The sequence below is a fragment of the Ciona intestinalis genome, chromosome 1 (assembly GCF_000224145.3).
Source record: "Ciona intestinalis chromosome 1, KH, whole genome shotgun sequence".
Taxonomy (NCBI): domain Eukaryota; kingdom Metazoa; phylum Chordata; class Ascidiacea; order Phlebobranchia; family Cionidae; genus Ciona; species Ciona intestinalis.
The window spans coordinates 7,681,802-7,695,940 of record NC_020166.2 but is presented as its reverse complement, the minus strand read 5'-3'; the positions used below and the strand labels follow the sequence as shown (position 1 = coordinate 7,695,940).

The following is a 14,139-nucleotide window of genomic DNA, read 5'->3' as shown; positions in this document are numbered from 1 at the left end:
ATATAGTGCGCCTAGGCAAGACGCTTTAACGGCAATTGCTCCAACCCAGTGGTCTCTAACGAGTTGTCCAAATTATCAGCCACACAAAAGAAAATCCCCTCAAAAATAATCACCCCCAAAGTAACATATATACTTGGTAACTCGTAATACGAAATGAATGAAACAGAACACCCGTGTTATAACGACTGTTATTTTCCGGGCACGCGAGGATAAAGTAAATTACATTCATTCACTTCATACTGTTTTAGATCGAAACCAACAACCTTTGTTCCTTTTGGAATGACGTAACCTCCAATCTCTACGTCATGACTGGCTCTATGTTGAATTGACAGGGGCAGGAGTGTTTTGAATCGAAATATTTCCTGAACAAACGCACGGAATAGTGGAAGCTTGTCTCTGTGGTCGATGCTGGGAACGACTTGTTCACCTTCAACGAAAATTTCAAGTTGGAAAATCAACGTCCAGGAAAATTGTATGGCAAGTGTGCAAACAAAGGCAAATTCTATTTGCTAGGTTCAGGACTATAGACATCTGTTTATGACAAAGCGCGCAATGAGAAAGCAGTTTTATAGAAAATATACTGTCTAACTTAAGTTAACTGAATTAATTTTAGAATTGGGACATGGAAGTCTGGTGATAATAGTTACCCTACCAATATTATCGATTAGTTCTTGGTGAATTTCCTCTTGTATATTGGGATAATGTATTAACGCCAATAGCGACCAGAGTATTGCGTTAGTGCTTGTCTCTGTACCAGCGATGAAAAAGTCCACCAAGCAATGTCGTAGCTCCGTCTCCTTGAAATACAATTTACCGTATAGCATTTTGTTCGATAAGTTTATTGTTTTCATATAATATAGTAGGGTGAGGGACACCTTTAGAACATAATATCACACACTAAGTAACATACTTGGTAACCCGTAAGCTGGCACAGAAGTGTGTGAAACATAACACCCGTGTTATAACGACTTGTCGTTTTCCGGCCACGCGAGGATAAAGTTAGTTACATTCATTCATTCATTCAAAAGAAATTATACATTTAAGTTTAAATAATTTATTTGCAGGAACATCAATCTTTTAATGAACTATTGTTCACAAGTTCGAAACCATTACGAGGGTTGGACCTCGGTCAAGATCGATACCGGCGACGATATTGGGCTCTCTCCAACCTTGGAGGGGTATGTTTATGTTGTCATGCTAGCGAGAGCTTTGTAAAAATACGGAGTCTATTTGGATTTTGTTTAAATTTTAATCTTGTTTGTAACTTGTAGTTAAAACCTTTGAAGATCTAACTTAATAATAATGTGTACATTAGTTTTTTTGTTTTTCTTTTTTAAATTAGTAGTTTACAAAAAAATAGAATGGAAGATAGTTTTTATTATTACAATTTACATCTCATATGTCTCTTCTTTTGTAGTAATTCTTTGTTTTTTATTCATTTTTGGTATAATGAATTCATTTCAGGTTATAAATGTACCCAAAGCAGAATGTAATGCATGTTTTGGATATTCCAAATTCAACCTCTGTCTTTTAGATTGTTTCTTTCTAAAAATTCACTGTTCTTAATGATTTTTACTTTTTTAAAAATGTTTCCATGTTAACAGAAAAGAATGTATAATAGTTTTGGCAATTATTAATTCAACTTTTGTCTTAAAAAGTTCTTCTTTTTGTTTCTAATAGTATTTAATTTAGGTTTATGTTGAATCTCTTGAGAGTGGGAGGTTCAGTGATGGAGATGATGATGATGATAAAGAGGATGAGACCAAGGATGGTGAGAAATGTGAAGAAAATATGGAAGTGATTTCCCAAACCAAGTCTTCAGATCTGGATTCCCAAAATGAAAATATTGTTTCTGAAAAACCTACAGAATCAAGTTTAGAAAATATCTGTGAAAATAAAACTGATGAAACTTGTCAAAATAAGCAAAACTCTGTCTCCATAGATGAGAAAAAAGTGTTGGAAAACTCAAGTAAAAATGAGAATGAAAGTGTTTTAAACACCAACAAAACAGAAAATACTGAACAGTCTGAACATTTGGTACAACCTACTTTGTCGGTGGAAGAATGTGAGCAGAAAAATAAAGTGGTTGTGGAACAAGAAACTGAACCAACACAAAATTTGGTCAATGATGTTGTTTTAAAAGCAGAAAACAATAAAATGAATAAGGACCCTTCATGTGATGTCACAAATACAAAATCCCCAACAAGCATTGAAATCAATGACAATAATGGTTTTATCACACCAACAACTGATCATTGCTCTTCAATATCAACCTTCGAATTGAATCAAGGAAATCCACCCATTGACAACAATAAATCAACAGATCCACAACTTGCGCAACAATCTTCAAAAAATGAAACAAATTCAACTCAAAATAAACAACCAACAAATCCTGAAGCTGGTTTGCTGATGCAGGAAAATTCACATTATGACATGATAAATACCAAAGCAGAACCTTATCTCAATGAACAGGCAATAGTGACAACCAATGTTGAAAACAATAAAAGATTTCCAGAACCAGGGAATCCTGTTGTGGAGACAGAAGACTCTGTAGTAGCCGCAGCGAAAGCAATCGCAGCAAAGGCTGTTGCTTCATCTTCCCATCTGTTGTTTCCACGTAAGAAATTATGCCAAACATTTTAATAATTAAAACAATTTTTTAATCCAAAAATTTAAAAAAAAATATTTTTTTTATCTTAAAATATAAAAAAATTGAAACATGGTTTATGATGTTCGATTTTTATAAATGCATAGCTTGTATTTCGCTCCTAAATAAGTCATCTTTTTTTTTTACATGGTGTTACTTGTATTTGTTTCCTAAACCATTTTTTTAAATGTTACATTTAAATATTTCAGTTTTTCTTTTACTTTCTCAGGTTCAAAAGAAAATATGTCTCAATCTAATTACCAAAGCAAGCCACCTGTAAAAGAGGAAGACAAAACTGAAGCTCAAAACACCAACCAAGGTGTGCTATGTGTAATACAGTTTAATGTTTTGCAGTTACAATCAAAGTTAAACCATATATAGTTGGTATTTACCATATCTTATTATCTGACACTAAAACTAAATCAGAACAAAAATACCTCTGTGGTGCAGTGCATGTCCAGTGTCTACATAATGCAATAGCTTGGAAAACTTAAAATATTCACAAAAACAGCTTTTTACCTGAACAGCAATTTACTCATTTGAAACAAATATTGCTTAAACTTTGTGTCCATGGGCAAGACACTTAACGGCAACTGCTTCAACCCAGTGGTCACTAATGGGTTGTCAAATTATCAGCCATATGTTCATTCAACTCCTAATTTATTGAACTGCAAGTTATCAAAAGTTATTTCTCAGACGTTGGATGTAAAGAGAATGAATTAGGAGAGCACACTGCTAAAGCTTTATTAAGCATGGGCATCAACCCAACTTCATTGAGTCAAAAGCAATTGGAAGCCCTATCACATAACAGAGATGAAAATCTTGATAAAAAGTGAGGTCTATTTATAAACTATGATTTGATTGACTTTAGGATAGCTATTATTTACAATCTTGTTGTTACAAGTAGGTTACTTTGTTTCAGAATATACTATTTTTTTTAAATATTTTTAATTTTAAAAGATACAGTTGAATGTAAGGAATGTATGAATGAATGAGTGAATGAATGTAACTTAATTTATCCCCGCGTGGCTGGAAAACGACAGTCGTTATAACACAGGTTTAACACCCCTCATACCAGCTTGCAAGTTACCATGTATGTTACTATTTGGGTGATTATTTTTTGGATTTTTTTATTTTTTTATGTATGGCTTATAATTTGGGCAACCAATTAGTGACCACTAGGTTGGTTTTTCCTTTTAGTTAAAATTTTCGCACTTTTTATTTCAGAGTAAATGAGACACAAGTAAATGAAGATATACAAAAGAATGATGAAAAGGTGAATGAAGGACCTATTTCATAGCTTCACTGCTAAGTGGTTGATTTATACTAATTCTATTAACTGTTTCAGCCACCAACAGCGCCCAAGAGCGAAACCTCTCCACAAGACAACGAGGCAAAACCAGCGAACCAGGAAAATAAAGAAGAAGAATTACCGATGGATTTATCGAAGCCGATGCCGACACAAATTAACTTCCAAACCAAACAACCTGTTCCAAATGCATTCATACCACCCCTACCATTCAATATTACAGGTAATATAATTCATCACTTTTGTTTTTGTCACTTGGTTGCAGATATTATTTTTTACTTTTTTTCTTTTTTAGATTTTCTTTTCAGTTATCCTGTCTTTTTATTTTAACTGTTGTGTTTTTTGTGTGTTTTTTTATTTGCACCTAAAGAAACACATGACAATTTTGTTTATTTCAACTGGTTTGTTTTATGTGGTTTTATTTTTTATTATTCCCCTAAAAAAAACATATTTTTAGCTTATTTCAACTGGTATGTTTTTTGCTTTTAAATGTTTTATTACTGCACTTAAAAAACCAAGTGCAAATTAGTCAATATTTCTAAATTTGCAATATTTGACAATTTTACAATAAGTAAACCCGCTATCTTCCCACACAGGCAAACCTACACCATCCCAACTAACAGAGATGTCCAATTTCTTCATCCATGGAATGAACTATCCTCTTAATCTTCTTGAACGAAGCCTCACTCCAAAGTCGGATGAAATGAAGACGGAATTTATTATTCCTCCCGGTGCAATGGACCATGTTATTCCATCACAAGATATCAGAGAAAAGCCACTCCCCATTCCTAAAGGTTTCTATTTTTTAAGTTTATTTATTTTTACTTTATCAATGCATAGAAGGCTGGAGGAAGATGAGACACCTTTTTTTTCTATTTTCTAACATAACTTATTCTATTATTTCTATATTTTTAACATGACATATTCTACTTTTCCAACATTAAACAACTTAAAGTAAATTTTATTTGTAGTATGGTGAGAAGATAGGACACCTTTTCATTCTTTTTTCTCATCTCATTTGGTAGTAAACAAAAAATACTATAAGAATTATAAAACCTATCCGAACGACTCTCAAAGACCGTTGTTAATTATTTGAAACCCGATCAGGATTTTTAAATATTATGTTCTAAATGTCTCCCGTCTTCCCCCAACCTACTAAATCTCTTTGTTTATTTCGAAAAATCATCATTTTTATTGTTCATGTAACAAAGCAGAAAAATACAATGTATATTTATATAATGTGTTGTCCTTACACCACATTCCCTTTTCTACAAGTCTGGTCATTGCTCATTTCTTTATTTGACAACAACATTATTGTAATATTTTTAACTGAAAATTATCTTTAAAATATATTCCTACCATAAATACAAAGTATGGCTGGTAGAAAAAAACAGTTATAAAAATTATCATAAAATTATTATTTTATCTTAGAAACAAAGTTTGGATGGTGGAGGATCACAGAAGAGCAAGAATTTGACTCCTTGGTTGATGCTTTACATCCACGAGGAACAAGAGAGAAATATCTTCATAGGATGGTTGTGAAACACCGGAAATTCTGCATTGAATCAATGGAAGTGGCGACTAAATCTGGTGGGAATGAAACAACAATTATATCACTGATTGGTTCTTGAATTTTAATGAATGTAACTTACTTTATCCACGCGTGGCCGAAAAATGACAGTTGTGTTTATTTAAAATATATAACTGTTTAGTAGTAAATATATAATTTATGTATATATGTTTTTTACGTTTGAATAATTTTCTTCAGAATTTTGTTTTGCAAACGGACCAAAGCCAGCTCGCACTTCTGATGGTGAAACTGAAGAGAAAGAGAACTCTGTGAACGGTGATGCAGAAAAAGATGATGGTGAACAGAAAGATATAAAAGAAGACGAAGCTGTGGTCTTGGGTGTGTTAAGCAATTTAGAATTTGTATATCATTTCTATGTCATTTTATCTTTTAACTATTAAATAAATGATTTCGAAATATTCCATTTAAAAAAAACACTAGTTTATGTTATGTTCAACTAAAACTTAAAATGTAAGCTGGTTCACAAAAAAAAAAGAAAAAAAACCTTGGTTTTTGTATTTTTATATTAAGCTTTATTTTATTTCTGTTTTAAATGTTCATTGTAGAAGAAAATGATGACATCACGGAAGATATTTTAGAAAATCCTGTGGAAACTGCTTTCCAGATTGAGATGGAAACTTTAAAGCAAGTTGAAGAGTTATCTGATCGTTGTGTTGCAGTTGGGGTGCTTAACATGGTGAGTTTCTGTATTTTGATTTATTTTAGCCTTGTATTTGTACTTTGGCTCTTTCTTGTATTTTGGTGTACTTGTGTTTTGGCTCTTTCGGCAAAAATTAAGAAATGTTGTTTTACCCTGATAAAGACTACCTGAATCAGACATTGAAATGTTGGTCAGCAAAATTCTTGCTAGAGGAGCCAAAATAAGTATATGCCTGGCAGCACCATTATATTTATATATGGGTTGAACACACAGATGATGTTATGTAGATTGCTTTTCTGTCACCCCAAGCTTTTTAAATATATATATTAACTAAGATTCAAACTTTTACTTGTTAAACAATTTCTAAAAACTTGGTATTTTTTCGTTTCTCTTGAATCGTTATCTCATTCTGAGAATGATTAAAAACTAGATCAGGGTTAGTTTCACGGATACACTTTTTTCACGAATTGGCAACAATTTATAACTAATTGTAAATTAAACAAACATATCATATTTTTGTAATTTTTAAATCCAGGCATGGTCCAGTTTGCCAAAGGCAAGTTTTACACGGAAAGATTTAGCTCATATTCCTTACGTGCCCAATGGAGATGCAATGAAGCACGACGCGACAAACCCAGTCGAGCATGACCCGGAAAGCGTTTTATGTGTAACGGTTGACTTGCTTCGAAAACTGGAACTTGCGATTCCAAGATCTTACCTGAAGCCACCACTTGTAAGAAAAGGGGGCGCTACAGAGTTTAGTAATCTACCATCGTTGTCTGAATCAGGGTGAGAATAAGTTAAGATTTTTCGCCCTTACTTTTGATAAGAATGTATATTTTGAGATTCAATCCTGTTTTGCATTTTTTTTTTGTGAAATATTTATTTCTTTGCAATTGTTCAGTTCTGTGGCAACACGAGGTGTGTGAAACATGCAGGATAAATTATTTATATATATTTGTTTGTTTATTAATGTGGTTATTTAATCACCTACAGTAACTTACTTGGTAACTCGTGGTGTATATACGCCTATGTTATAACGACTGTCCTTTTCCCGTCACACAAGAATAAAGTTAGTTACATTCATTCATTCATTCATTTAACATACAGGCATAACGTTTTCATTACTATCCTATACATTTAACCATAAAGCCTCCAAACAAGCAATTCTTTAAAGCCTCTAAACAAGCGTTGTGATATATACGACTATAATGCATGGTTTGCACATTCCTATCTTAACCCATTTGTTCCTTAAGCAGTCATGTTTTATTGTTTCCAGAGCTACAGATGTGGCCGCAGGTCTTCGAACTTGGAGGAATGCTGTTTCCATGGCAACAAGTGCTGCACAAATCGCCATGTGTGTCACCATGCTTGAAACATGCATTGCATGGGAACGCACACCTAGGGTGGGTTTATTGGCATTTCAATATTTTTTGACTTATCATGAAAAATTTTAAGAGGGCAATTTAATTAATAATAAAGCTGTTGTTTTAGCCTTGAAATTAATTTTGCAGTAACTTTTTTAATTTGATGTTTTTTTTTAGTATGTGACGGCGTTTTATTATCCTAGTAAACTGTAAAATTTGTTAAAAGTGTAATTTTGTGTTTTAAAAAAAATTCTTTTTTCCTAATTTTTTGAGTTTGTTTTAATTTGTGACTGTGTATCCTTTCAACTTTTTAGTAAAATGAAAAAAATCTTAAAAGTGTGTTTTTCTCATTCAGGGTTCAATCAAAACTGAGATGAGTCCAAAAGTGAAGAAAAAGCGTTCGGACAAAAGATCTGCTGCCAAAGCGCAGTTGCCCAGCAACTCTATGCCTGGATCTAAGAAAAAGAGGAAGTCACCGGAATTCATTTCGGACACGGGCAGTGAGATAGGAGGCTGTAACTCTGACATGACAGTTGACGCAAATGTCATTTTAAGAGAGAAACAACCTCCTGTGTCACCTAAGCAAAAAAGAAAAAGGTAAAATTGTAAAACGATAAATTTTTTTAACACTTTTGGCATTGAACTTATATATACATTTTACCGTTTTTTTTTTCATTGTTGCGAGTGCCGCCTCTATCTTTTTTTACTGTATTTCTATGTAGTAGGTTTGAGTAGTATGGTCTAACTCTCATAGAAGTAATATTAAAAACATGATTAAAAATCTGGGAAATTTTGTGCTAACATCACCCAACACCCTACCGTACTACACGAAATACTTTTATTTATTTACATTCTGAATCCCAGATCTCTGAATGAGTTCGATTCAATCCTTGATGACACTCATGATGGTGAGAACTCGTATCCTTGCAGTGATGTAGAAGGAGAAGTTTCTCGGAATGGAATTAACGATTCTGACAGAGCCGGGGGATCTGGGGAGGGATCGGTTGATGGACAATCGGAAAACTGTGATGTCGTAAAGAAAAAGAAAAAAAAGGCAAAGAAGAAGGCAAAAGACGAGGTGGGTAAATGTAACTAATTCATTCACGCCTGTGTTCTGTTTTAAACACTTGTGTTCGCCCAAAGGTTACCATGTATGTAACTTTATAATTAATTATTTTATGTATGTCTGACAATTTGGGCAACACATAAGGGACTATGGGGTTAGAGTAATTGCTGTTAACAGTCTTGCTTATGGAGGTACATCCAGCTATTTTGAGTTACATTTTCCGCACTTATTATTACTTGGAACCTGCAATCATTAAATCCATTTAACATTAATTTATGATCAAAATTAACCAAACCATCTAATATTATTTTAAACCTGTCTTAGCAGATGCTTAGATTGAATAATAATGTTAGGTTTATATGGTAATAAAGATTATATTTTTTCCTGAGATAAGTAACAAGCAATACCATGTTGTTCAGGGTGATAAGGATAAGAAGAAAAAGCGGAAACATACAGCTGCCTGCCGGTATGTTGAAATTAAAACTAAAAAACGCATTATTATAATAGGATATAAGAATATTTGTAAGTGGTGGGACTGACTTTAACCTGTGTGTATAATAAACCTCAAGTAGGTAACGTGTAATACCTTGTGAGTAAAAATGACTGGATTCTAACTGGTTTACATGCTTAATGCAGCTGTTATATGTTTGATTGTCTTGAAGAAAGGCCCCTATTTTTTCTTGATCTAAAAAGTGGTTGTCCAGATTGAAATTCTTCTCAAAACATGCTAACTCACTAATAAGTGCATAAAATGTATGAAGCTACCATATACGCTTGCAATTTTTTATTATTTTATATTTTTTATCGTTTTTTCAAATTGTAATAACTTAAATTTTTAAAGGGAAATTCTGCGCAAACTTCAGGCTCATGAGATGGCAACGTGGTTTTTATTCCCAGTAGATCCCAAAGTAGTTCCTAACTATAGGAAAGTTATTAAGAAACCAATTGATTTTAGTACAATCGAAAATCGACTTAAAAAAGGAAGGTAAGTAAAAAAAGTGTATTTTTAATATAGTGTTAATATTAACAGTGAATGTAGATGAGTTGTCTGTAGTATTAAACCCAGGTTTTTCGGTTAACCGTTTTTAATAAACGTAAAATATCATGTGAATGTTCTATTTATTTATGTATATCAACAACAAACCAACAATTTTAGATACAAAACTGCTGAAGGATTTATGAATGAAATTCTCATGGTTTTTGATAACTGCCGGTTGTTCAATGAAGATGATTCTCCTATTGGTCGAGCCGGTCATGCGTTACGATCATATTTTGACGAACGTTGGGCTGAACTCGTGCGTGACAATGTTGACTTTGAGTCTGAAGTTTAATCTCTATTGCCATCAAGTGACAGGATTTTTGGCTACATGATGTTTATGCTGCTTTGCAGAATTTCAATACGTAGAAATGTTATGTACGAAGCACTGACTTGCTAAAGTTATAAGAAAAGTTTCATATCCATTTTTATGTGTTGCAATTGTTTTACCTCATTCCAAATATAGTGTAGTGACCAGTCTATTTTTCAAGCCTGAAATATTTTCTCGCGGTTATTTTTTTGCCAATAATGAATTGTATTATTTTTGTCCGATTTGTTTTATTATTTTTTTGATGATCATAGAAAGCTATTGTAAGCAATCTATGGTGACCACGTTATAAAGTTTATGGTTCTGCCAGTGAAACTTGAAAACAATGAAATTGCTTTATTTTCTTCCTAATAAAATTGAAGCCAATGGTTTTTAGTTTTCTAAAGCTAAAAAAAAACTTTTTTTGGTGAAATTTAAGTCGCAGTAAGTTCTTCACTGTCCAATTTGTTTTTTTTTGTGGAATGCTTATGTGTATGTTGCTGCCCAATATAAACATGCTCTGTGTTTCAATTGAGTGTTAGTTACTGGCGGCATTGAAAGGCGTTATAATTAAAAGGACTAAACTTTTATGAATGAAGCGGTAACCACAATTGGAGATCGGCAAATTCTCTCTGATAGAGTTTTGTATCAAAAGGTCACAACATCAAAAAGGTGATTTATAATGCACATTTACCCTACTGCATGTTAAGCATAGAAAGTTGAAACTTATTAAAGTTTTGTGTTTAATAACTTTTATCATAATCTGGTTTTATTCTTTTCCAGATATAGAATATCAACACAACTTGTACATACTTGGTGTTTGGTATTTTACTGATCTGTTACTGGCTATTTTAGTGTTAACCTTTCTTGTTAATGTTTAGCAAACTGCCAGTTCGCAAAACTATTAGTGAGCACCGTTTGCAATGTTACCATTCATACACTCCGATTTCGATTTAACATTTATTAAAATCACAACATACAAGAAAAATGTAAAAGGTATTTGCACACGGCAGAACAAACTTCAAGAAAACTCTCTATTTACAGCATCTTCTAACTGCTTCATCACTTTCGTCTGCCGCACACCTCGTAATCGCCTGATGTCTTCACTGTATTGTTTTTCTCGAAGTAATTCATGTTTCTGATCTTCCAGTTTTTTTCTGTGGTTGAACATAGAAATATAAAGGTGAGTGTGGCATATGTAAAAAATTAGACCAATAATAATTTGTTTTCGATTACGATAGCAAAGATTTAGAAATATTTTAAAGAAAAGACTGGGCGTAACGACAAACAACAATTAAAAAAAAACGCTTACAGTTAAAAACATATTTACATTTAATTGGAAAAAATAAGCGTGGTTGCAATACACGATTGACTGCCATGGTACAGTGGTCAGAGTGATTATCTTTAAATAGAAGAAATGTTACTCCGCCATAGCAGGATAAAATGTTACAATTATCCATTTTACCTAAAATATCATATTCCTTAGTGTAGTTAAAATAAATTTCAACCTACTTATGTTGGTTCAATATTCTACTTTTTTTAATAAGTTCAAGCAATTCTGCTCTCAACGTTCGGTTTTCTTGCTTGATACTGTCTGCGTGTTCAGCGAGACAAAGAACAGCTTTCTGTATGTTCCAAGGTACACAGGTAAGTAAATATTAATAATATATATAAGCTTCATATTATATATGTATATGATAAAGTAAAAAAATATTTTTGTAATACACACTATGGGGCTACATTTACACAAATATATTCATATTTTAATATATAAACATAAAATGCTTTAAAAAATGAACAATAATAAATTCCCGAAAAATATTTCACTTTTTATCAAACAAAGGATCAGCCACAACTGACAAAACATATTAATATCTCTTATTACTTTATTAGCTTCCTTTGCAAGCTCCTGTATTTTTTCCTCTGATTCGTCCGTGTATTCAGCTTTTTCTTGAAGAAATTGTGACTTCAGTTGTTGAATTGTATCCGAGTGTTTTCCACGCATCCGTAAAACTTCACGTTCAAGTTGTTTTATTTTCTTTAATTGTTCTTCCCTTAGCTCCTAATATCAGAATGTAAATAGTGTAGAGCCAGTAATACTTTAAATGTGAATGAGTGAAGAGAACTTAATTTGTCCTCGCGTGGCCAGAAAAAGACAGTCATATAACACAGGTGTTCTCTTCCACACACCCCATACTTGCTTACAAATGACCCTGTATGTAGCTTTAACCCATAAGGGACCACTGGATTGAAGCTATTGTCAGAAAGTGAATTGTTACTTACTCTGTACTCAGCAAGATCTTGAAACTCTTTATTTGCTTTTGCCAGCAAGTTTTCTTTCTCAAGTAATGAAGTTTTAAGTGCTGAAAATAAAGTTTTAGTTTCATAACAGATTTACCTATTATCTTTAATTGCCATTTATTTATACTCTTGATTATGAAATATCCAGTGGTTACAACATAGTGTCTAATTTCATTTATTTCATGTCCCTGTATGTAACTTTGCAGAAAATATTTTTTTCTATTTTGTTTGGCTGATAATTTAGACTTCTTGAATCAAGTAATAACGTCCACGCTGTGGCAAAGTGGTTAACACGCCTGATTCTAACCCAGAGGTAATGGACTCAAGGCCTCGTCGCTGCTACCATTGTGGGCATATGTGTTTCCGGGCCTCGTGAGGATAAGGCAAGTTACGTTCACTTAGGCGACTTGATCAACAGCACACGTGCGCATAAAGGTAGCAGCTTTTAGCCTTGAACCTGAATTCCTATGGTTACAAATCAAGTCCTGTAGCCATGGTTTCCAAACTCACTTAACAATCTTACCAGTTTTTTTCTCTTCATAATCAGCCAGCATTAATTCTTTCTGTCGGTTTATTTTGTCGAGTTCTCTTTCGTTTTGATCGCTGAGTGATATTATTGTAGTTTGACGCTTGTGAGTTTTCTTGGCCATATATGACATGTACTCATGCTGCAAAATGGAAGTATATGGAATTACACATCAACCAAAGCTTGGGTCATGGTATTTAAATAGCTTGTTTTATTAAATATATTGTGATCTGTTATTTAACCAATCTATAAGCATGATATGTTTGGTGTAAGTTTTTTAAACAATTTTAGTTTTAATTTTGTTAAGTTATCTAATCCCCAAAATTTTTTATGCAATTTAATTTAAATCTTACACTTTCTATCCTTGTTTGTTGAGCTTCTTCTTGTAGAAATTCATTTTCTTTTCTCCTGCCAGCAAAAAAGAAAATATTAACACAGAAAATAGGTATTCAGCATTTTAACTTCATCATTATTGGTACAGTCATATTTGTTGGCATTTTTGTTGCTTTCTTACTTTTTTAAATTACGACCTGATTTTATACATAAATTCCAAACAGTCTGGAGCAAATGTACAAACCAACCATGGTAAATTGTAAAGTAATGATTACCATGTACTTACAGTTCATCAACCTCTTGCTTTAATCGACTAAGATCAGAAGTCAATCCATCACATCTATATTTAACAATAAATGGTTTGGTTATTTTGATGGGTGAAACCAAATCAAATTGAATATAGTAGATTGGGGTAAGGATCCGTGTTTTTCTTTTTTCTTTTACCGTTCCATTTGGTGGTAAATAAAGAATATTTACAGAGTCATATCCTCAAGACTCTAAAATAGTGTTGTTAATTGTTAAAACATGATATGGGATGTTATGTGCCAACAGTATGAATTTTAGTATTTTACCCCACAGTGCTATACAACGAGTTATTAGAAAATAGAATCAGGACTTTGAATCATGAGTCACTGATGTTATTGTGATCATTTTTTATAAGATAATTATGTGAACACTAATTTGGTATTAAGAGTTTTCCCAATACCGATAAATTGTCAAAATTGTTACAAATACAGTACTTAGCCATTGTATTCTATATGAGTAAGGTTCTTTTTCAGAAAGCCTGATACAGAACCATTTACTACAACACCTATAATGTGCACAAACCCTAAAATCAAATAATAAAGTTGAAACTCAACTCTTTTTGAAGTAAAACTTCACGGTCCGATGGACCCAAACCTTCATCTGTTGGTTGAGATGTTTCAGGTTTCTCTTCCGCAGCCTTCTTTCCTTTACCTTTGCCTTTCTTTTTTGGTGGCATTTTAGTTTAAAACAGACCTACCTTAAGTTAACAC

General features: G+C 32.8%; 3 protein-coding genes across 5 annotated transcripts in view; 1 reads left to right on the top strand and 2 right to left on the bottom strand.

The window, feature by feature from the left end:
* Positions 1-10,494, top strand: part of LOC100178117 (bromodomain adjacent to zinc finger domain protein 2B) — a 22,264-nt gene extending 11,770 nt beyond the window's left edge. For all 3 annotated transcript variants that reach the window (XM_018812945.2, XM_018812947.2, XM_018812944.2), the window contains 17 exons: positions 1,065-1,178; positions 1,693-2,617; positions 2,877-2,966; positions 3,344-3,479; positions 3,875-3,923; positions 3,996-4,179; positions 4,553-4,750; positions 5,388-5,546; positions 5,725-5,865; positions 6,093-6,223; positions 6,723-6,976; positions 7,467-7,593; positions 7,910-8,151; positions 8,419-8,632; positions 9,040-9,086; positions 9,462-9,605; positions 9,777-10,494. In XM_018812945.2, the coding sequence (XP_018668490.1) occupies positions 1,065-1,178; positions 1,693-2,617; positions 2,877-2,966; positions 3,344-3,479; positions 3,875-3,923; positions 3,996-4,179; positions 4,553-4,750; positions 5,388-5,546; positions 5,725-5,865; positions 6,093-6,223; positions 6,723-6,976; positions 7,467-7,593; positions 7,910-8,151; positions 8,419-8,632; positions 9,040-9,086; positions 9,462-9,605; positions 9,777-9,951 (3,330 nt within the window). In that variant the 3' untranslated portion in view covers positions 9,952-10,494. The remainder of the gene's footprint in view (positions 1-1,064; positions 1,179-1,692; positions 2,618-2,876; positions 2,967-3,343; positions 3,480-3,874; positions 3,924-3,995; positions 4,180-4,552; positions 4,751-5,387; positions 5,547-5,724; positions 5,866-6,092; positions 6,224-6,722; positions 6,977-7,466; positions 7,594-7,909; positions 8,152-8,418; positions 8,633-9,039; positions 9,087-9,461; positions 9,606-9,776) is intronic.
* Positions 172-881, bottom strand: LOC113474470 (cytochrome P450 2U1-like). The gene is made up of 2 exons (XM_026835699.1): positions 653-881; positions 172-427 (listed from the first exon to the last, which is right to left on the bottom strand). Exons 1-2 carry the CDS (start codon positions 849-851, stop codon positions 189-191), a joined length of 438 nt encoding a protein of 145 aa, XP_026691500.1. The 5' UTR covers positions 852-881; the 3' UTR covers positions 172-188.
* A 410-nt stretch (positions 10,495-10,904) lies between the features above and the next one.
* Positions 10,905-14,138, bottom strand: LOC100184431 (coiled-coil domain-containing protein 166-like). The gene is made up of 8 exons (XM_002132069.5): positions 13,984-14,138; positions 13,410-13,463; positions 13,144-13,198; positions 12,788-12,932; positions 12,247-12,326; positions 11,849-12,025; positions 11,476-11,588; positions 10,905-11,120 (listed from the first exon to the last, which is right to left on the bottom strand). Exons 1-8 carry the CDS (start codon positions 14,103-14,105, stop codon positions 10,985-10,987), a joined length of 882 nt encoding a protein of 293 aa, XP_002132105.1. The 5' UTR covers positions 14,106-14,138; the 3' UTR covers positions 10,905-10,984.
* Between the last annotated feature and the right edge of the window lies 1 nt (position 14,139).